This window comes from Varanus komodoensis, unplaced genomic scaffold (genome assembly GCF_004798865.1).
Source record: "Varanus komodoensis strain SLA01 unplaced genomic scaffold, ASM479886v1 scaffold20_1, whole genome shotgun sequence".
Lineage (NCBI taxonomy): Eukaryota > Metazoa > Chordata > Lepidosauria > Squamata > Varanidae > Varanus > Varanus komodoensis.
The window spans coordinates 6,666,665-6,691,237 of NW_025335587.1; the positions used below are offsets into that span (position 1 = coordinate 6,666,665).

The window sequence follows — 24,573 nt, forward strand, 5'->3', positions numbered from 1 at the left end:
CTGCCTTGCCTTGCCTCATAACACGCGTGCCTCTGCCCGCTCACCAGCCTGCACCTGCTGCCAACACTACCTTGCCAGCCCACCACCGGCACCTTTCAACTGGCCCCCTGTTCAAAAAGTTTGAGGACCCTTGCTTTAGAGGGACAGTCCTTTTATTAGAGATTATCAAGTTGCAAAACAGCATAAATGAAAGTAGTGCTTGAGCAGTGGGAGAAGCATCTGCCCATGTGAAGAGCTGAATACGAACTAAACCGTCCCCTCCTTCCCACCATTTCAGAAAAGATTCTGACTCCACCTCAGGGTGGCTCCTGATCGCAGGAACACGGACACTTCGTAACTGGTTTGCTCACTTTGCTTGTCATCTTCTTACACTGTCAAGGTGCTCTCCTCAATTTTTGCCCAACCAGCTCTGGAATGTTTCCCTCCTTTTCCAAGGCAGGCTAATTCTGTTGCTCTGAGTACCTTTGCTAGATGCCCTTGAAACTGAAAAGTCACCCGCCCACCTCTGGCCCTTCAATGCCTCCTCAGAATTGGATGGGTCGATAGGAACAGAATATAACATATGAGAAGTGGGGCTGCTCTCTACAATCAGGCAATATTCTCTAACGGAGCTCCAGATATTTTGGCATGTCAGTTCCAGGAGCATGGCTAATGGTCAACGATGGTGTGAGCTGCAGTCTAAAACATCTGGAGACTACCAGGTCGGGGAAGGCTGCTCTAGGTTTAATATCCGACCTTATTAATTAACACAACAGATGGTTTCCTATTCATCATTTCATGAAGTACCTACTGAATTCCAGACTAAAGGAAGGCATTAAAGGTACATGGGCCTTTGTGGAAAGAGAGGGACATATTTTAACATTCCCCTTATCTTACCATCACACAAATAAGATAATTTAGTAATGCAATGATTCTTTGACATCAAAGTGGATTAGACCAGCCTTCCCCAGTCTGGATCCATCCTGATGTGTTGGGCTAAAGGTCCCATCATTTCTGACCATTGGCCATACAGGCTGGGACTGTTGGAAGTTAGAGGCGGAAACATTTGTGCTGGAAGAGACTAAATGAAATTTCTCTTCAGAAATGAAAACCAAGCTTGATATATTTTCTTGACTTGCTTTGACTTTTAAAGGCTGCCATTTAGAAGGCAGTCTGGCAGGTAAAGTTTTCCCACGACTTCATAAGCATGCCAAATAATATGGCAGGCTGTCCCAGTGTGGTGTCTTGGTTAAGAGCATGGGACTGGGACTCATGTGATCTGGATTCTAGTTCCTGCTCAGCAATGAAGCCACTTCGGTGACTTTGGGCCAGTCACAGACGCTGAGCCTCACCTACCTCCCTGAAATGATAATATGAAGCACATTAGATAGGAAGATGCATAGCAGGCCAGATACTCTCATTTCAATCTGCTTTGTGGTCTCAACAAACAAACAAGTTTTGTGGCACTTCTGTTAACCTCACATATCTGGAGAAGAAAGAGGTGGTATTAGCAAGCAGACAAGGAGAGTAAAGATGCACTTTACTGATGCTCACACCAGTCCTTCCATGTGAAATGGTGGAAGGAAGCTCCTTTTTCCGGGACATCAGTGCTTCCGGTTTTTCCAGTGACCCACGCATCCCTCAGGTAGGCCATGCAACCACCCATCAAAAATGAAGGCAGCCCTGCTGCAATGGCATCCCCAGCGGAGTGCCCACTTCTATCAGCGCCCAGTGAGACAGGACATCTGGAATGGTTCACTGATGTCTGAATCCACAAGCAAGCACCGTGCCAGCAGGGCAAGCATTTCTTCTTCAAACATATATAGGAAAAAATGGGTTGCCAGTGAGAAACAGGACAGGAGGCTAGACTACTGTAGGCTAGACTACTGCATGCATCTTTACCAGTGGAGCCAATTTCTCAAAATAACTTGGGGAATCACATTTAAATTTCAAGAGACTAAAGTAAATCTTTAATATTTGATTCATAATCCATAAATATTTACACAAGCAGGCCTTTTCTGTGTATTGCAAACCCACCAGAGGTTTCATATTTTTAGCAAGTATGGCTAATACAACTTTACAATTCCCTTTCCCAAAGCTTCTAATAACCAATGATTCAGTCACTCTCAACAGTCCAAAAGCTATGAGTAGACAAGCAGCAAACTCATGACTCAGATTCATAAATAATTTGTCACACTCTTGGAAAGGAATGCCCAATTTGGGGGAAATGACCAAAAAAGAAGTTAAACTAAGCCCCTGGGAGGCTTTTTTTCAAATCTTTTTGTGCCATCTTTACCAGTACTATGATTATTTTAATAAAATGTTGAATATGAATAAACGTACACCAAGTCTTTGAAATACAAACCATTTCTTTTAATCAGTGATGTCAACTGTCTTTAGGATGCCTTTTAAAATTCCAGTGAAATCCATTCAGGTGGGTAAGGATTTACTTACAATATAACAAATGGCTAACAAGAAGCAAGCCTCAAATTGAAATTACAGCCAGAAATGGAGGATAGCAAAAAAGGCTATCTTCATACAACATATGGTGCACTGTCATCTCATGTGACAGTCTAAAATCAAGGGAAGGGTATTATTGAGGTCAGGGCATGCTGAAAAGAACAACCCAAAAGAATATCCTGCCATTCAAATTTATATATTTTTTTTCTTACTCTCTTCCACTTACATAAATAATTCAATCTACATTCTAAATATGTGGTCATTTTCTGACAAAAGCTTTAATATTTATGAGATAAAATTATATAAACTAGCAACTGGGGCAACCTATACAGGTGTAACCCATATAGCTGATATAGCATGCTAACAGAACTTAACCATATCCATAACCATTCAACATTTTCTCCCTTCATACAGAAATTTCCTTGAAAGGTAAATTTTGCAAGGCTCGTGACTTTTTGCGGATTCTTTAGCTAATACTTTTAAGTTTCAGATTGACATGCCAACTGGCCCCACAGAAGAGGATCTAAGGAAATCAGGCAATGAATGAAGGCCGTTCATCAGTAATGCCCTGGCAGGGCTTTTCCCACTTCTTCCAAGAAGACTAGACAAAAACTTTGTAAATAAAATTCTTTATTATGTTAAAGGTGACCAGCTAGGTAGGGTTTTTGATACAAAAGAGGATTATTGCAGAACTCAGTAACAAAGGAAACAAGCAGTTGGAATGATATGAAATGATTCCAAAATGAATTACTCCCTTCCCTTCCAAACCAAAAAGAAGAAACGCCACCTTCAGGATGGATCCTGCTGGTTATGGGCAAGGATAACCAATGTCTGACACTTCTCAAATGGTCCACCCTCTTAACCTGATGCTGCATGGTTACACTAACGAAGTTGGCTCTGCCCTCTTCCATATGTGCTACGTCACTAGACTTTCCACAGAACTTCAGACCACAGTATGGGAGAAAGGACCCAATCCCTGAAAATGATCCCACAGGAAACAGTAAAGGGGTGAACCTTAAACTAAAGCTGCAAGAACCCTGAGCAACTTCTGTAGTTCCTTGCAGTTCAGTAGTGCTGCAAATGATACTAGACAAGTTGATGCTGCAACTATGTTTTACATTAAAGCTCACAACAAATCCCATCTGAAACACCCCGACAGCAACCCAGAAAATATGAAACTAAAGTAATTTGTCACTATCTTAATTTTTCATAAAAGGTTAAGTGACAAAGAATGATACACCCATACAAGAAGTAGCTACAAGTCCTAAAACAATCCTACAGTACTTGAGTAAAGTAGATTTTTAAACTTAGTTTATGAATCACAGCCAATGTGAATTTCCATTAGATAGTAGATCAGTCTAAATCCCAATTTACCCTTTTCATCTTTTGGTTACAATCTACTTAAAAGTAAATACTTTAAAGCAAGGGCATCATCTATCAGCTGATACTTGTATATTTATTTATTTATTTATTTATTAAAACATTTTTATGCCGCCCCATTCGCCGAAGCCTCGGGGCGGCTTACAACAATAAATTAATATAAACATTAAAAATCCAAAAAATACAATATAAAATAAGCCGCCCTGGCCAGATAAAATCAGTTAATACTAACAGTTAAAATACCGCTTAAATAAAAAGGGTTTTCGCCTGGCGCCGAAAAGCAAATAACGACGGCGCCAGGCGGACCTCTCTGGGGAGCGTGTTCCATAAGTTGGGCGCCACCGCAGAGAAAGCCCTCCTCCGAGTAGCCACCCTCCTAATTTCCTTCCCAGAGGGTTCCCGGAGAAGGGCCTCTCCCGCTGATCTCAAGGGGCGGCTGGGCATATATGGACGTAAGCGCTCCTTCAGGTAACCAGGACCCAAGCCGTTTAGGGCTTTATAGGTCATCACCAACACCTTGAATTGGGCCCGGACTTCAATGGGAAGCCAGTGAAGCTGACGGAGAACTGGAGTCATGTGAGCATAACGCCCAGTCCCCGTCAACAGCCTGGCAGCTCTATTTTGAACCAACTGAAGTATCCGGACCGTCTTCAAGGGTAGCCCCACGTAGAGCGCGTTACAGAAGTCAAGACGGGAAGTCACCAGTGCATGTGTCACTGTCGCCAGGCAGTCGTTCTCCAGGTAGGGGCGCAGCTGATGAATCAGCCGAAGCTGGAGGAAAGCGCTCCTCGCCACTGCTGTTACCTGAGCTTCCAGTGAGAGCTCCGGGTCGAGGAGCACTCCCAAGCTGCGGACCTTGTCCCTAGGAGGGAGTGCAACCCCGTTCAGGGCAAGGGTCACTTCACCCTCTCCGAAGCCCGATCCGCCAACCAACAGGATCTCCGTCTTGTCTGGATTGAGCTTCAGTTTATTGGCCCTCATCCAGCCCATTACCTCGGCCAAGCACCGGTTCAGTACAGCCACTGCCTCACCTGGATTGGTGGAAAACGAGAGGTAGAGCTGGGTATCATCAGCGTACTGATGATTCCGCAGCCCACACCTCCTGATGACCTCTCCCAGCGGTTTCATGTAGATGTTAAACAGCAAAGGGGACAAAATGGACCCCTGCGGTACTCCATGGCATAACTGCCATGGCGCAGAGCCATAGTCCCCCAGCACCACCTTCTGGAACCGGCCGTTGAGATAGGAGCGGAACCACTGCAAAGCAGTGCCTCCGACCCCCAATCCCGCAAGCCTATCCAGAAGGATACCATGGTCGATGGTATCAAAAGCCGCTGAGAGGTCCAGGAGAACCAACAGGGACGCACTCCCCCTGTCCTTCTCCCTGCACAGGTCATCGTACAGGGCGACCAAGGCAGATTCAGTACCGTACCCGGGTCTGAAGCCAGACTGAAATGGGTCCAGATAATCAGTTTCATCCAAGAGTGCTTGGAGTTGTCCCGCCACCACTCGCTCTAACACCTTGCCCAGAAACGGGATGTTGGCCACAGGTCTATAGTTAGTGGCCATCTCTGGATCCAGTGACGCCTTCTTCAGGACCGGTCGGACTACCGCCTCCTTTAAAGGGGCAGGCACCCGACCCTCCCTCAGAGAAGCGTTAACCACTTCCAAGATCCAGATCCCAGTCCCGTGCTTGGAATTCTTTATTAACCAAGACGGGCAAGGGTCCAATAGGCAAGTGGTGGGACGTACTTGTCCAAGCACCTTGTCCACATCATCGGGCCGCAACAACTGAAATTCATCCAATAATTCTGGACCAGACGGCAGCATTGGCGTCTCCCCAAAAACCTCTGAATCAATAGTGGAATCCAGCTCGTGACGAATCTGAGCGATTTTCTCCCTGAAATGCCTGGCAAAGTCGTCACAGCGGGCCTTTGAGGGTGTAACCAGGTCTTCTTTCCGACCTGGGTTAACCAGGCCATGCACACTCGAAAAAGCTCCGCTGGACGGCATTGTGAGGAGGCAATGGAAGCGGAAAAAAACCTCTTTTTCGCCGCCCTCACCGCCACAGCATAGGCCCGATAGTGGGCTCTCAAGTGTGTTCGGTCAGATTCATCTCGTGATTTCCTCCACCTATGCTCTAGCCGTCTCCCAACCTGCTTCATCGCCCTCAATTCAGGAGTGTACCAAGGGGAAGAGCGGGCTCTGCCTGGTGGGAGAGGACGCTTAGGAGCGATCGTGTCAATAGCCCTGGTCATCTCCCCATTCCATAGTTCGACCAGAGCCTCGACAGGAGCACCCGACTTGTCAGCCGGAAACTCCCCCAGGGCCTTCAGGAATCCTTCCGGATCCATCCGGCTCCGGGGGTGGACCCACACAATCGGGTCCGCACCCTTACAGAGGGAGAGGTCGCTCTCGAGCACAAACCTCACCAGAAAGTGATCTGACCATGACAGGGGAGTCAAGCATAAATTCCTCACCCTCAGACCACCCTCCTCCTGCCCCGTCGAGAAAACCAGGTCCAGAGTGTGTCCACGTTCATGGGTCGGGCCGGTGACATGTTGAGACAGCCCCATGGCCGTCATGGAGGCCATGAAGTCCTGAGCCGCCCCGGAGAGATCAGTCTCGGCATGGAGATTGAAGTCCCCCAGGACCAACATCCTGGGGGTCCTCAACACCAGGTCCGAGACGATCTCCGTCAGCTCACGTAGGGAGACTGTTGGGCAGAAGGGTGCACGGTACACCAACAGAATCCCCAATCTGTCTCGTTCACCCAACACCAAGTAGAGGCACTCCAGCCCTGGTCTCGAAGGGACAGGAAGTCCGGTGAGAGCGATGGAAGCTCGGTAAACCAAAGCGACCCCCCCTCCCCTCCCCTCTGGGCGTGAGCAGTGCTGAACCAGATACCCGGGCGGGCACACTTGGGAAAGGGCCACATCCCCCCCTTCTCCCGCCCAGGTCTCTGTGATGCAAGCCAGGTCGGCCCCCTCATCCAGAATCAAGTCATGGATGAGGGAAGATTTGTTATTGACCGACCTGGCATTAAGCAGCAGCACTGTCAAGCCCGAGGGGCGGCTGACAAGACTCCCTGGTACCCTCTGGTTGGTGGCAAAACCAGAAGTAGGGACAGGTGTCAGCCATCTGTCCCTCCTTCTTCTATGCGGACATGTTAAGCCCCCTCCGCTGTTACGTCCATTGCCCAAGACCACGCCAATGGCAGCGCCCGCATGCTCCCCAGGAAACACAAGCGGCGGTATGGCCAGGGACGACTCCATAAAACAACTTAAAATTATAAAAACAATTAAAAACTTACACTAACACGCAGCGTGGCAGAAAGGTTAAAAATCGCGCAGGCAAACAAAGCCCCCTGGCCAGCCCAGCCCCCCCGCTCGGTGCCCAAAGGGCGGCGAACCCGCCCTTCGGCCGATGCCCTTCCCCCGGGCGCCGCTGGCGCTTTTCAGGGCGCGGGGCTTCCTCCCTCCGACGTTCGCCGCGCCCGGCCGCGCCTCTCATACGTGCCGGGTGTGGCGGCAGTCAGAGCAGGTGGTGGGGTCCGGGGTGCGGCGTTTGCTGCCTCTGCCGCTGCCGCGCACGCAGGTGGGGTGTGCGCGGCGCCTCTTCTGCCGGCAGAAGAGTTTTAAATAGCTACCTGTTCAGCAAAACCTTCCAGATTAGGTAAGAGTATATAGCCTCCTCCAATTCCTAAAAAAAGGACTGCACCAAAGGAATACCGGTTTGCTTATTTGTTTCCAGTCCCAGACCTGAAGGAAAGCCTTCTCTGCCTGATTTCTTGACCCCAGTGTACATTATGAAAATACTACAGACCCAAAGGGTGAAAGTCCTGGAGGATAATGCCAGGCACCGCAGAACTTTCAGTAAATTACACTGCAAATTTTAACATAAATATAAAGAAATCCTCCTTCCCTCCCAGTTACAGGTAGACAGCAGTGGAAGTTCAACTTCACAATGAGAAAATAAGGCATCCAATTATATCAAAGGCTATGCATTCAGACACATTCATTATTCATAACTGAACAGCACAAATATGATTAAGTCCTTACAGTGTCTGCACAGTGCAAAGCACTGAGTGCTGTGCCTATCTGGACAAAAAAACATCCAGTGGGGGAAGCCCTCAATAACAGAGTAACTGCCACCATCCCTCCAGGACCGGACTTCCCTCACATATTATATGCCTCTTTGTTACAATTTCTCACTTTTTTTCGGCTGAATCACTTTGATCTGAGCAAAGCATAAACATTGCCAAGTATTTGTTAGAGTCCCTGAACACCACAGTATAAATAGGTCGTGTAACCAGATTAATATAGGAAAATAAGAGTTACAATGCGTTCTCTTTTTCCTTCACAGGCTTGCAGTGAGGAGCTGCTTCCAATTCTCTTCTGCAGTATGGGGAAGAGCAGGAGTGAATGAAGGGGAAGAGAACCCCTTTTCCTGATTTAGTTCCTTGGCAAGAAGGCTCACAACTTGCCAAAGCAGCAGAAGAAAGAACCCCAGTGAAAGGAAGGAATGAGCAAGGACTCTCTTAAGTCTTACAACAGAAAATGAGGTACTGACTTAGAAGTTAAGTCCCATTCAATGGGGCTTACTTCCAGCTAAGTTTGTAATGGAGATTGCAGGTGTCATGGTTTAAAACTCCCAAGGCAGCAAACTAGGAGAGCAAAGTATTTTTATCATCATCATGTACTAGCTCTAAAAGCTTTTCCTCTTCATCACTCAAGACACCATTCAAGCAATTAGTGATTGTGTGGATGGCTTTTAAAAAATAAATAGTAGGTTTAGGGGCCTGATCCAGCTCTCTGCATCTGTTATTTGCATGAGAAAAAGCTCCACTTTGATTAAAGGCAAATAGTTCTTATAGGAATCCAGATCAAAATGGGGACTGGAGGGGGAAGGATTAAAGGCACCCTACTCCCCATGTCAGGGTCCCAACTGAGTTTGGGCTTCCCAAACTGGCTATTTGCTTCTTAAAAACTGCCCCGCTGTTGCCAATTACATGAATGGCACCACAGCTTCAAAGAAGGGACTGTGCTTTGTAAGGCACCAGACGCAGGGTCAGGCATTGCCATCTCTGCACAGCAGGAATCTGGGAGCTACACAAAACCTAATGACCATTTGTTGCCGAATGAACACTAGCATTTCATAATGTCTGCTTCTTCTGAAAGATGAAAACAAGATGATGGGATGGAATTGTTATGAATCCAGTCACCAAGGGGGCTATCTTTACCCGTAACTCTTTATGCTGAATGTGTTCCTTATTTAAGCCATTTACGAAAAAACTAATCTGTAACTCTAAACCAAAAACCTTATTCCTAGGGAATAAACATTTCCATTGAGTAACAAACTTAGTGATTACAAATCAAACTTCAAAAACCTTACTTGGTAGATCCCACTGTAGGCAGTAAATGACCATGAAAAATACACATTTTTCCAGGATTTCCATCATTTCATACTGCACTAAGCTAACACTCATTTCCTGATACTGTATTTACATTGTGACACATAACCCAGTGAAAACTAAATGGAGGGAAATCAACTTTATTTTCACTTTTACTGCACATCGTATGAGTAGTGAAAACAGCTTTGGGGCATTATATACAACCTACAACAACAGCAACACCCTCACTCTGCTGCAGTCCACCATGACAAGCTGAATGATTCAAAGCAGTGAGACTTATACATTCAGTCAGGAATATGATTAATTCTGGATGTAGCCCACTGCCACATGCAGTGACAGATGTCTTCCATTTTTCAGGTCTTTTTCATCATGTAAAGGGAAATGATAGTAAGTGTTCCATGAGTGGAGGCATCGGGGATGGGGGGGTGGGGGGGGGAAGCAATCCTGGAAAACAGCAAGAAAATTGTACCAAGGGAAAAAATTCTTCTGAAATCTGTTTGCTGTAGTGGAATGGCACAATATTAAATAAAGTTTGTTTGCTCCACACTTCGGTCTCCTGTTCCATCATTTATTAAATGTTACAAGAATAAAGCAGGGTTTTTACTTCAGCTAGAGTTAAGTTTCAAAATGATTCTTCTACATATGTCATTTCATGAAACCTCCTCTGAGCGTTAATCAATGTGTGGAAAGCTGAGTTGGCTACAAGTTTCCTCAGAGGTGATCATGCAATTAACAGCATAGTTCATGAATCATAGAGTTGGAAGGGCCCTAGAAGGCCATCAAGTCCAACCCCCTGCTCAGTGCAGGACTCAGATTTCCCTTTCAAATATTCACCATGGCCTGACCTTGCTTAGCTTGCAAGATTAGGCAGGAATATGCACTGTCAGGCTATATGGAAGCTTGACACGTACTCATGAGACACCTCCTGAGGCATGAGACACCTCCTGAGAAAACCCAAACCCAACTCAATTCTCAGATTTTTCCCCTCATCACTGTCTTCCATTTCGAAAGCTATTTATTTTCTAGCCAACTGAATGAAAATAGTCAGAAAAATGCAGAATTATGGTGGGGGGAGGCACACCACTAGTTTTTACCTATTACTATTTTTATTTGAATTTTACACAGTGCCTTGGAGACATTTGTGGAAAGGTGGCCTATAAATATTATTAATAAATAGTAGCACTCAAAATGTATTTATGTATTTTAGATTAAGCAGGCACAAGGAGTTGGGCTATACTGTATGATTTCAGAATCAAAAGCAATATGTCTATGCATACCAGTTTCAGGAACACATGATCAGGAAGATTCATGGCAACAGGTTGGCTATCATGGACTGATGAGAAGGATCTTTTGACTTCTCCAACTTGCTCTGTGGTGTATTTATGCAGAATCTCAAGAACCACAGTAAAGATCTTACCATAGTGGTCTGGCTCCAAACCTTTTCCCCTCAGTCCTTCACCTAGCATCTCTGGGGACTTGGCAGCTAAAACTACCTTGTATCATTTCCTGTTACAATCATGGACACTTGCATTTTTAGGGACTACAAAGTAAACAAACAAACCTGTTTGTAGCCATTCTTCCTCAATATCCATGCTTAATGTCTGCTTCACATTTGCAGCAGAAACCTCCCAGGACATAGCCAAATGTATGCAGCCACCTCCATAAGTTTGTCCCTCCAAAAATGTGCAAGACTGACTAAAAATTAGCAAAAATATTTGTACCAATTAAACATAATTCCAAAAAGAAGTGATGGGGAGCAGTGGCAACCCTTCCAGTGTGCTTCTGGGGCTCTTTGAAGGGGTTGTCACTGGCTGTCACTACAGAAAGCATCTCTAGGCAAAAAAAAAAAAAAAAAAAAAATACAGGGGAGTCGGCAATGAATGAGAAGCGGTTCATGATGGCAGCATGACTGGGGTAAGTGATGGTCATGCCCCATGCCACTTGGGCATTAGTGGGGTGGTCGTTATTGGTAGTAACCTGGGCAAACTCAGCAGCAACAGTAAGAGGAGTCTGCTAATCTTGCCAGGTGAGTCAGTTGCCCAGATTCAGCATCAACAAGCATCATTGACAAGCATCATTGGTACAACAGCCCAAGAATAAGCCACAACTTGTTTTGTATTCTTCAAATGTATAAGCCAATAACACAGTGCAAAGTCCCATGCAGGCAGCTTTCCACACACAACTTCTCATTGTGCACGTGCCTGTTGCCCTACTGTGTGAAGTGTGTGAAGAGCACACAGAGCTCTGCAAGCAACTGATTGTAGCAGCTGGCCCAAGTGCCTAATTTAGTACAAGCACAGAACAAAAACAGCTTCGGTTCATAAATCTTCACACAAATATTAATAAAGCCCATGTTTGTTTCACACAAAATTAATGTTTTCCTTTAGCTGTAATAATATGCTGCCAATAACTGTAAGAATGCACTTGTATTAAAGTATATACTCTACTAACCTGCAGCTCTATAGAAAATTATGGATCTAATTTCAGACTACCCAAATAACAGAACTTTTATGGAAGCATGCTATCCATACTGGGAATAATGCCTTTGTCTTTTCATTACTGATATAAACCATGGTAGGTTTGGCCCTGAAAATGATGCACTGAAGGGGACATATTGCTGCTTTCCATCCACAGCTTTCTAGCCACTTCTTGGTATCTACCCTAACTAGTTCAGCAAATTACCAGCCTTACACTGGAAATCTTGCTTATCTAGGAGAGGTGGGGGGGAGCTACAATATTAAAATAACCCACAGACAGAAGAGTATGTGGGCAGCACAAGGTGTCAATTTATTTCACACTCTGCTAGGCCTCGTCACATAAATGGGCTAATTCTGCCAGTGATCTGGTCCACCATGTTTGTAATATAGTAGACTGGAGAGTAAAACCCCAGAAAAAGCACAACATATTTGTCTATCATTCAAGAAATGGAATTATATATGTTTCCTCTCCTACACATTAACCTGCAACATACCGTTCACAAACTGAAGTTTGCATCGTGCGTTAAAGGCGTGAAAGGAGTCCACATGCAGGAAAGGTCAGCATGGTTATATGGCTGCCTTGTCTTTTCTGTCCTCCCTCCTTTTCTTTTCACTCCTGCATCAAATCTTAATTTATTGGGAAGAGGAGGCTCTAGCCATTCTGAAGGTGAAGGTAAGCTTGCTATGTTTTCAATGAGACAGCACAAGGGAAATTCAAACAGTATTATATATGTGGGCAATTTCATTTATGTAATAAAAAGTAAGCATTCCTCAAATTCACAAGTACTTCCTAAGAGGTCAACAGCGCTCTTAATACAACCTGAGGTACATTGACTCTTTCACTCAGGTAGTCTCATAGGTAGAACAAATCATGATTTTTTAAAAGGAGCTTTCCCTATATCTTAACTACAAATGATAACTCTTTTGATATATAACATTCTGGTTTGGAACTTAATTCACTTCTTAATTCATGTTTATGTCAATTCCTTCCTCTACCTGCAGCCCACGGTCCCATATCCTGCACCATTCCCGGGAGCCCCCCAACCCATAGGGGGAGAGTTACAAGAGGCACCGAGTATTACATAGGAAAGAGTGTGTGTGTGAAAGACCTATAACAAGGCTATGAACTCTCTTCCATTCAATGTAGAAGATACAATAGGCAAGCTGTATGAGAGTTATTTAATTTCAAGCCTTTTGTACTTCCTGCATTCAGTTCTCTTTCTGAACCAAGTTCAGATTAACTTGATTTTTCATGACCATATTTGGGACCATGTCCCAAATATTTCACTTGTTGCCATTACAAAACCCTCAGACTCCCAATGCTTTCTGTGCAGGCCACTTGCAATAAAGTTTGCAGGATCCCTTTTAAATGCTGATTTGGTCTCCTAAATGGTTTTCTGGCTGGGGGCTAAGCTACACATTAGTTGGAAGATGTAGCTAGCAGCTTTGTATTTATTTTTCTAAAGTAAGGATGGGAGGCTGGAAATAAGCATGGGAGGATGCCTAGCATGGAGGCACAGGGGCTGTAGCCCTTGCTCTTGCAATGGTTCTAATCCAGATCAGCCCAAAGAACTGAGATTTTCATTTCCAAAAAGTGTATGTGCTTGACACATTTCAAAGCTGCACATGAGCCTCTGGAAGATAAAATGAAGGCAGAGGTGAAAGAGGCATTGGACAGCCAATCAGAGCACAGCTGGCTTGTATACTTCAGTTGCTAGGCAGATCTAAACAACAAAGAATGAAGGCAGGAGCATCTCTTCCAGCAGTGGCTTCCTGAAAGCCTGTATGGAAGCAGCATAGAAATCATATTGAAATGTTGTTCCATACTACGGTGAAGCCTGGAAAGCACAGAACAGCCCACTGTTTCTCTCCATGGTTACATAGAGACCATCCTTACCATGCTGTGCCATTCTGGCTGGGTTCACACAGCATGACAAACCATGTCACCCTGACTTCCACCATTGTTTGGGATTCTGCATGAAACCAGCCTCTGTGCTGATGTTATGAAGACACAAAGACAGAGCTCCTCTGCTAGAACTATAAGTCAGTACTATATGACAATCACAATGGGTGGATAGCCCCATGGAAAGCTAGATCTTACAACAGTCTTCAACAATACTAGCCAAGGGGTGCAGCTGCTATTCTCTTCCCTCATCAGCCCCACTGTGTTATCAATTCACAGGCTCAAATCATTTTGGGGTCAGAGTCTTGAAATTTGAAAGCACACATACGCAGAAATGTGTCAAATAAAGGGTTAAACCCTTGTGCAGTCTAAAGCAGACTGGGCTATCTGTTAGTGCTGGGCAAGCTTTAGACAGGGTTGTACTTATATAACAGGCATGCTTCTGGAATAATACATGTCGTACAGGACTCAAGTGCCAAGACTGAGTTTGTCTTCCTTGCCTTGTCCTTAAAGATTCCGCACTTCGATAATTAGCTTCTCTGGGTCACCTTGCAAGCACAGAGCACGCACCCTTACAGCTCAATGGAAGATAATTATACCTAATCACTTTTATCTTGTGATGAACCAAGTTTAATGCATTAAAAACGTAAGATTATCTGCCAGAAACACACTTAAAATAATAAGACTGTTGTTAACTGTTATTAAGCTGGTTGTTTAAAACATATTTCATAGAGGGTGGCTTCGACTGAAGCTAGTATGAACTATAAAAATATGTGCCCACACTTTAAACTTTTTCTTCCGTCCTTCCTTTCTTCTTTCTATATCTAAGAGCAAGAAGGGCTGCCCTCATTCTGAAATGACTGCATTACATCTGGAAATAGACAAATACAACTGGTGACATTTCTTTACAATGTTACCATATCCATTATATATTTATTGATTAGTTGTAATCAATCTGTAAACCCAAGGGAAGAAATAAGGTATGAATCAGAAAGTGCAGGAAACGTAATTGTTGTACAGTGAAAAAGTATACTTAAGAGGGTTTGGGGAAATATTATCCCTTTTGCCTGAGAATATTTACGTGTTAACGTTCAATATAGCCCTATTTACGGAGGTTTTCAGAAACAATGTGAATGGCACTTTACCTTCCAGCAACTTCTATTAGCTATGAGGATAAAATGGAAGAATAGTAAAATATGGTGACCCTATTGGATTAGTAGTTATTGTACTCTAAAATTGTAAGGTATAAATATAACCTAAATATAAATATATAAGTTATAAATATATAACTTTGAAGTGTAGGGCTTTCCTACCTTTCTTCTTAGAATCTTTCTTTGTGCTGGTTTTAACAGCCACCTGAAGTTCTGTCTCAGTTGACATCCTATTGTATCCTTAGTCCTCTTCACACAGATCCAGTATCTTGGCCAGGCTCATTTAGAATACTCTCCAAGTGAATAACTTAAGCTTTTCAGATACTAGAATCCAGATAGCTCATTCCATTCACCTTTTTGGAATGCTGCAAGAAAAAGCAACACAATGAAAAGTTATCTTAGGAATCAGGTTATCCAATGCCCCCCTCCACCCCATAGCAAACTAACAATTGCAGCTGGATCAAGTATTAGGGGTGAGTTGAAACTACTTAACTACTTTCATTTTAATTACCATGTGTTTTGAAAAAAACACTATTTACTGTGACTTTTGGCATTTATGAACTTGCTCATGAAATTTTGTCAAGATGAGGGATTTTTTGTACATGTCATTTATGCTGGCTCTGAAGAAAAGCTGACAGTTGGAAATATTCAGTTGGCCCCACCTATCATAAGATTATTTTAATCGCCACTCCACTGGAACTTTTTTTTCCAGTGTCTGATTTGTCTGTTTGCAATCCCTGCCAGAAAAGAAAACATTAGTCTAATGGTCCAGATTCTAATCTTCTTATGCAAAATGGATTGTGCTTCTATTTGCAGAGCAAACATTGCTATTCCCAAATCAATCCATTGCCTAATTTTAATAAGGTATACAGAACACTTTCTTTAGAACTTCAAATTTGTTGTTTTAGTGTAATTTGATCAACGTGCATTGTAGATGGCTCAATACATTCTGTTCAATACTCTTGAAGAGGACTCAGCATGATCTGCAGTTTTATAAAAATGCTGAAAGTTGCTCCCTTCCTATACACACACATTTAAAAACAAATTCTGTAGGCTGCAGGGGAAGGATTATTGCTATGAAATAAGAATTCCAGGGTTACACATCAGTGTTACTGCAGAAACACAGAGATACCTCCACTAAGATCATTATCACATTGTACCATGCACATATAAGACACAATTAGGTGTTTTGCCTTTGGAGTTAGTAATTAAAATATATCAGAGAAAGGGGCAATATAGCATTATGGCAGCGTAGGGCATATACACATTTAGAAGAAGCAAAATATAGGCAATCACTGAGAGTTCCATGGTTTGAAACTAGAAATTCATAACAGCCCACCTGAGATACTTCCTGCACAGTGTATTTATACATGGTATCCTTTTATACATCTAAATTGGATGTCTAGCTTCATGTCTAGCTTCAGTGTCTAGCTTCAAAACAGAGCAGCCTGTAATTTAAATGACTTAAACTGTTCACAGAGAATATGTCTCTGGTTGTATTAAACAGGTATTCGCAGCACAGTTTACCCTCTCCTTGTAATATTCCATTCTTTTGATGGAAATGCTACTAGAACAATTTCTTATCATTCATTAGATGCAACCAATGAGAATAAGGTTTTTCAGAGCAGTACATACGCTGCAAAAGCTTCCAGGAACAGGAATTCAGTAACTGACCCATAAAAGACTGCTGATGTGCTATGAACATAAACTTTATGGTTAGGTATGGATACCTGTATCAGAAACAGACCAAAATGTGTGGAACTGCAGCTAAGTGTAATGCAGCAGTTTCAGACAATTAACATAATATGTGAATCATTTGTAAAGACACTGGATGAGCAAATTGTCGCTGAGGGCCACATGATATATTTTCTACAACTACTTTGCCTTGCATTTGTTAATGTTGAATAAGCAAAATACCAAATTAAAATTGTGGTCTATAGACTTAAATGTCTTAAAGGTTTAAAACCTAAGGAAGCAATTAAAGAATTGTTGAGGTAAATCATGAAGGAACAGCACACTCTTTTCTTTTCTTTTTCTACATCCACAACCTGAACAGCAGGAAACTCTTTCTGCTCTCCCTGGCCCTGAACAGAGTCACCTGTATGTTACCTGTGTGAGTTAATTCCGGGATGTGGGCAACCCAGAAATACCTTTGCTCTGCTCTTCACAATCTTAAGGGAGGAGAATTATGCTCTGAATTTTCTAAACCTCCCCTATGTCTATCTGGATAATCTCCAGCTTTTCCTTAAACTGTGCCCATGTGGTTGAGTCTTTGTTTTCTTCTGTTAAGTCGCTATACCCTCTTAGATTTGGGCAATGCTTTGTAGCCATAAGGGGCAGCAACCCTTTTTAAAAAGCAGAGCACAGCCACAGAAACATCGGCTGTAAGACCTGCCAGGTCAGCTCCTGACTCTTGTATGAATAACAAGTAATTTTACACTTTTGCTGACTCAATTTCTGTATGCCTGATTCTACTTCTTGCCAGCCCCATCCTTCCTTAAGCTTTGCCTTGCTGGCAATCCTCCTCCTTCCTGCAGTCTTCTGCCGGCAGATTTCCCTTCACATTGATCCCAGGCGTACTGCTTTCACAACAGGATTCTGTATTTTCTCAGTAAGAACCAGCATCTCCAACTAGTTGTGCGCTCCCAAAGTCCTGCTCCTCTCAGGACTCAGTATATCCTGTGACTAAATCCCACTCCAACTCCCAACATTGCAGTTGCTGACAAAGATTTAGAAACCTAGTTCTTTATAGTTTAGGAGATTAAAGCTTCTCAACACTAGAGGGTGAGTTGACAATTTAAATCACTTATTGAAGCTAAGTCTATAAAACCACTTGCCCTTTTCAAATTCAGACTCTTTCAACACTTTGAAATGCTTCAATTACACTACATGGCTATGCACAATTTGAATTGATGTAATATTCTTTTAGTATGTCAGGGTTTGTGTATGGTTCTCCTTAATGAGCTCTTCAGATCTGTATGTGAATTATGCAACTTTCAAGGACAGATCTTCAAAGTCTGTTCAATTGATTTAAAAGTATAAAGTTTCTCCCAGAAACCCAAATAAATAAATCAATCCTCCATAACAAATAAACAACCCAAAATTAAACCTAGCAATTTCTAAAGTTCCAGATGGGCTATAAATTATCTGGTTTAATGGGAAATCAAGTTTCTATCTTTTAAAAGAAACAAGGTGTTCACTTATATAGAAACCTTTATGAGAACTACACTTTAAATAAGTAAAAACTATACAGGGACTATAAAATAAAAGTGATCCTTAGATAAGGCAAAGTGTCTGGGCTTGATTTTTTTCTACACATGCAGGAAAGGTGATAGGGTAGTCTGGAACATTTCAATCTCCATGGAGGATAGAAAAGAAAATCTGTACTAGCAATAAGGCAATGTACAGGAGGGAATGGCCTGGTTTGCAGTCGTGAATGAGCCTGCCTGCTAATTCACATGGCTTCATCATGCTCACTTCTTGCTAGCCAGAGCAGCTAAAGCACCCAGGGGCTCTCTGTCTCTGAGAAGAACCCAAAACTCTGGCTTGTCTCTTCCCTGACAAGTCAGAGGTCCAGGTTCAGACATTCCTGGAGCACCCTTGCATTGTTTAGGCCACTACCACTGGTAGGAGTTGGCAAGTCAGGGTGATAAAGCTGCATGAGGTACTCCGCTGAAAAGAAACATAGAAACAGAGCGAGTCAGAAGGGGCCTACCGGGCCATCTAGTCTGACCTCTGGCACCAGCCGGCTCCACTCACAACATGCCCACCATGTGGACGTCCAGCCTATCCTTGAACACCTGCACCGATGGGGCCTCAACGACCTCTCGTGGAAGCCCATTCCACACCCTCGGGGTCCTGACTGTCAGGAAGTGCTTCCTGGCATCCAAACGAAACCTTGGCTCCCTGAGCTTTGCTCCATTGGAGCGTGTCCTGCCTTCCTCTGCAGGGGAGAACAGGTCTCTGCCCATCTCCATGTGACATCCCCTCACATACCTGTATGTCGCCAACAGATCCCCTCTGAGTCTCCTCTTCTCCAGGCTGAAGAGACCCAGTTCCCTCAGTCTCGCCTCATACGGCATCCCCTGCAAACCAGCCACCAACCTTGTGGCCCTATGCTGCACTGACTCCAACCTGGCTATATCCTTTCTGTAATGAGGGGCCCAAAACTGAATACCATACTCCAGTTGCGGGCGCACTAGAGTCTTGTAGAGTGGTAGTAATACCTCTCTTGATCTAGAAGCCACACTTCTGGCTATGCAACAAGGGTGGCATTCACCCTCTTGCCCACTGCATCACACTGCTGACTCATGTTTAGCCTGCAGTCAACCAGTACCCCGAGGTCCCTTTCACAAGTGCTGCTCTCCAGCCACTTGTCACCTAACCTGTACTTATGACAGCTATTCCTATGCCCCAAGTGCAAGACCTTGCACTTATCCACATTGAACGCCATCCTGTTGTCTCCTGCCCACTTCCATAGTCTGTCCAGATCCTTTTGGATCTGGAGTACCTGCTCCTCAGTTGTGGCCACTGCTCCAGTTTTAGTGTTGTCTGTGAATTTGATCAGCAGACTGTTCACCCCTTCTTCCATGTCGTTAATGAAAAGATTAAACAGGATTGGCCCCCAGGACAGAGCCCTGGGGGACCCCGCTTGTCACTGGCCGCCATCCCGATGATTCCCCGCTAATGGAAGAAGAAACCCAAGGAAGAAACTACCAGAGAAAGCTGCTCAAATCAGAAGGAAAACATTGTGGACTAGTGGCTGGTTTTTTTTCCTGCCATGGACTTATGATAGTTGGTCTTAAGCCAGTTCCTTAAGCCTCCATATTCTCACCTGTAAAATGGGTAAAATAGTAACCCAGTTAACTATTATGTTGTTACTATTACAAGGATAAGCACAGTCCAGAGTTCAACACTCAGTGCAAATTCAGAATGCTTACATAAATTATTAGTAATAGGATATAGGTAGAAAATGCTCTTCCTTTACTGAAAGTAGTATTTTTATTACTAGTTTTCTTAAGTGAAAGTGACAGAAGCAATTGTGGTTTAGCTTGAGCTTGAGTAGAGGACGCCTATTTCCTTTTGATTAAGCACCGTCTGGTACGTCATGCTTTATTAAGCTGTACAGCAGGCCTGACAAGGGGAAGGATGCTTTCAACAGGCCTCCCAGCCTGGATCCAGTGCTTTGTCTTTCAAGCCCTTTCTACAGAAGCGGAAGGAAGCTTTTCCCCTTTAATTATCATGGAATATTATTTCTTTTTAAGGAGCTGTCAGCTACACTGCATTCACTTAATGGGCCTCTCATTCAGATAATGACAATGGAACTGTTTCACAGGAGTGGCTGTTTAAACACAATATAAATAACTTCCATTCCAGGGGTGGGGAGGTTGTTTAAAACAAAAGCACTGATCAAGATTAGTTGATAGAAAAAACACATGCAATAGCCTAAACTAGAAATATTTTCAAAAAATGGGAAGCAGAAGAGTGATTGCTATGAAAATACCATTGGAATAGAGCACAATGTGGGTGTTTCAGACAAAGAAAACAATACAACTATTACACTTGGATACTGTTTGTCATTTTAGTATAAAACGCTTAAGATACCTTAAGACCAGATAAAACGAAAAGCATGTATATACAAAAGCTTCCTCAATAATAAAATTTTGAAACCAAATGTAGATACAACAAATACTTCTGCTCTAACAGTAGCTGCACGAACCACTGACCATGCTGGGTGAGGCTGATGGAAGTTAATAATCCCAAACATCAGGAGAGCAGCAGGTTCTAATGTCCTGACCTAAACTTTTATTGCTAGCTTCGTTAACATAAAGGCTATAACATAAGTCTTTAATCGCATCTGCTTCCCAAAGTACCCATGTGTTCCTATTAGATCTATGGAAATCAAATGGATTTTACATGCTATAAATGGGGACCATTCTTGTAATTAATATTACTGTTGTTTAGTTTCAATAGTTGTGGATGCACTTTTACATCTGTCTTATACCTTGACTACATAGCTGTAAAGAATGTTCTTGCATACAAAAAGTGGAAGGATTTATTTCCTTCAAGGGGCAACTGGACTAATAAATTATATCCAGTTCTGTCAATGTACTTATGAAGAAAAAATATTGTGTGTGTGCATGAGAGAGGGAGGGGAGCAATTTGTACAAATAGTCCAGTACTATTTGACAGGCTTTATGAAGTCAGAACAGGCTACTATAAAGAAAAGAAGTTCTATGTGTTTATTTCCCATTTGTGCTCAATGGAGAGTCCCAAAACATCAAATGTCCTGAGTTTCTGAGTTGGATCAAAGTCAATTTGAGCACCCTCAGAAGCAGCCAAACCAAACTGGACTGTTTTCTGAATCACCAAAACAAGGGCCAAACTGAAAGGTGTGGTCACTACACACTTCTAAAAGAAAGCATTTTCTCATGAAGGGAAGGAAAAGAAATCCAAAATTTATATAAAGCCAGGAGAGTTAGCCTGCCACTAATTTCAATGACAAAAGCACTCATTGGTTCACAGGATGAATTGTCCTGTAAGTTTTATGGACAATATTCTGACAGTATTTTCTTAAAGTCAATGTCACAGCACAAATGAAACAAAGGACTTGCTATCTCTAAATTAAAATAATTGGATTCAAATAGAGTCACTGCTGCAATGCCTCCTCCGCATTCAAAAGGTAGGGCTTTGTATGGGTCATACAAGTAAACTTGAATATACTGGCTATATTTCATTTATCTTGGTATCCCAATCAGAATGCCAAGCAAGCTTTCATTGTCTCCACCAATCTGGGTCATCACCCTCCCCACATTTTTAAAGCCTCACAACATCTTATCAATGAGATGCCAGTCCTTCTCTGCTGTACTGCCATTGTACTGGAAAAATCCAAATTCCATGTTTATTTTTAAAATGCTCTTTCTTTGCTGTGGTGTTTTAGCAACTGTGCTACAGCACCCCATTTTTTATTACAACAGTGTCCAGATGACTCAGATTTTCCTGCAGATGATTTGCAATCTCCTTAAACAAAACACAAGAGGATTCCTCTTCTCTTATTGAGTGTATAAAGGAGTAATGCAAACAATTTCTGAATTAATTGGCTTTTAATTCTAGGAGAAGTACAGAGCTTATACCCTGAATGCCTCTTACAATGATATAATACCTAGGAATTAATGAAGTAAACATTCCAAAACCCAATTAAGTACGGTTAAACTAGCTGCAGTTGTATTGCTATTTGCTTTGCACAACTGATTAAATGCCTTAAGTTATTTTTCTACCTCCACATTCCTAGAAATAAATAAATAAGTGTAAAGCAGCCTACATTTGTACTAAATAAGCATTTCACAGCTTTTACTGTCTGGGCTACAAGACATGCTATTGATTTTAATGGATCACTTGGAAACAGAGTAGAATGGAGGAAATGGTTTTGTGGCTTGTAATGCTTTTGAGTGCTAATGAGCTAACACATTGAGATAGTTTGGGTTAAGTAGTCTTTGCAAACTGGACAAAGGTTTGTTCTTCTTCACCTAAAATGCAGTAGCAGTGACCCACCTCATCCCCTCTGGCTGTAAAATAACGTAACACAACCAAAACTACTATATGCACCACTGAATATTGTACAGTTGGACTTTCCTAGCCAATTAGTGGTGCTCTCAGAAGAACAAGTGAATCCAAACTATACATGAATCTGTGGACATGTTTGATATGAAAATTTTATGCATACTCTTTCACTGGGAATAAAAGGAAAGGAAGCAAAAATGTGGCAGAAAATAAGTTGGTTAGAAACAAGGTTGTGTCTGTTAAATGTATTACATCAAAAAGCTACATTATTAAGGGCAAAAATAAAAACAATTTGTCTCTGTACATCTTGTTATTTGTGTATGTGTGTGTGTGCATATATACATACATATGCATAATATGTTGTAAGCTCCTAGGAAGGCCTTTTGGTAGTTATAGGCGGCTTATAAATATGTAAATAAATAAAAGTTGTACTACTGTAATGTTGGAACTAATTGCAAAAACTATCAAGTATGTTGTTAAGTGCCACCAAGTTATTGCTTACTTATGGAAACCATATGAATAAACGCTATGCAACATATCCTGTCCTTCACAGCCCTACTCAGCTCTTGTAAACTCAAGGATGTGGCTTCCTTCATGGAACTGATCCATTTCGTAGTTGGTTTCCTCTTTTGGCTTCAACATTCCCCGGCATGACTGTCTTCTCCATTGAGTCTTGCCTTCTCGTGATGTGCCCAAACTACAACAGCCTCTGTGTTTCCAGGCAACGTTCTGGCTCAGACTGATTGAGGACCCCCCTCTTCATCCTTATGTTGGTCCAGGACCTCTGCAAAGCTCTCCTTCAGCATCATGTTTCAAATGCATCAGTTTTCTTCTTGTCACCTTTCTTCACTATCCAGCTTTTGCACCCTTGTGTAGTGATCAAGAATGGATGATCTTGGCCTTGATCTTCAGTGAAATGTCCTTAGACTTAATGATCCTTTCTAGTTCCTTCTTTGCTGCCCTTCCAAGTCTCAGTCTCAATAATTTCAATTTCTTCACTGCAGACCTCAAAGTTGTACAGTTTTTCTGTTGGCATGATTTTTGTTTTCTAGCTGCAGTCCCACCTTTGCACTTTCTTCTTTCACTTTCATCAGGAGTCATTTAAATTCATTAATGTGTCTGCCATTAATATGGTATCATATCCATATCTTAAATTAATGATGTTTCTTCCACCAATGTTCACTCCTTAGTGCTTCTTAATCCAACTTTCCTTATAGTGTATTCTGCATACAGACTGAACAGATAAGGATGTAAAATACAACTTTGTCTGACACCTTTGCCTATAGGAAACCATTCTGTTTCTCCATATGCTGCCCTAACAGTAAATTCTTGGCAATGATACAAGATAAGGTATGCTTCAGGACAAACAGGTGATGAGGCACCCCCATTTCCTTCAGGATCTTCCATAGCTTCTCATGATCCATTCAAAAAAGGATTTGCTCTTGACTATAAAGTATGCACTGATAATCTGAAATTCTTTGGTGAACTCCTGTAGCCAGTGTGTATTTGTGATAGGATCCCAAGTGTTTCTTTTCAGAGTCCAGCTTGAATGTCAGGCACTTCTCACTCTATAGAAGGCAAATTCTTTGCTGCAACACCTTGAGCATCACTTTGCTTGTGTGGGAAATTAAGTTGTTGCACTCCTTTCTTGAGTTTGGAATAGTGAACTTTTCCAGCCTGTGGAGCATTGTTTTATTTTCCATTTGTTGGTATATTCTTGATAGGATTCAAAATGATCCGGTAGGTGCAGCTTGGAATACTTTGATTGATACCCTATCTACTCCAGGTGTTTTTTTTCCTTCCAAGTGCTTTCAGAGCAGTTTTCACTTTACTTTCGAATATTGCAAATTCTTCATCAAGGGATTCTTTTTAAGGAGTCTGACATCATTTCGTCTCTTCTATACAGGTCTTCTATATATTGTTTCCACCTTCTTTTTATTTTCTCTTGACCAAATGTTAGGTTTCTTGTTGGTTTTCAGCATCCCTAATCTAGGTTTGAATTTCCCTTTGGTTTCTTGAATTTTCTGTAAGAAGTATCTTTTTCTCCTCTTTTGTATTTCTCTCGTACTATTTCTTTGCACTCACCATTGTAATAGTTCATTTTGTCTCTACCTGAGAGTCACTGAAAAATTGCATTCAGGATTCTGGCTCTATTTCTGTCACCTTTTGCTGTCTCCTCTGTCAGAAACTGTGTTTCTGTAATCCATCTAGGGTTCTTCTTTCTTTTTGATACAGGAACTGTCTTTTTCT

The 24,573-nt window shown here is 42.5% G+C and overlaps 1 protein-coding gene across 4 annotated transcripts in view; it reads right to left on the reverse strand.

The window, feature by feature from the left end:
* DAB1 (DAB adaptor protein 1) overlaps positions 1 to 14,998 on the reverse strand; it is a 204,385-nt gene extending 189,387 nt beyond the window's left edge. For 3 of the 4 annotated variants that reach the window (XM_044430242.1, XM_044430241.1, XM_044430240.1), the window contains exon 1: positions 14,926 to 14,992. In XM_044430242.1, coding sequence (XP_044286177.1) covers positions 14,926 to 14,992 — 67 coding nt within the window. Of the gene's footprint in view, positions 1 to 14,925 lie in introns of all 4 variants that reach the window. The other variant, XM_044430243.1, reaches the window with a different exon arrangement.
* Between the last annotated feature and the right edge of the window lie 9,575 nt (positions 14,999 to 24,573).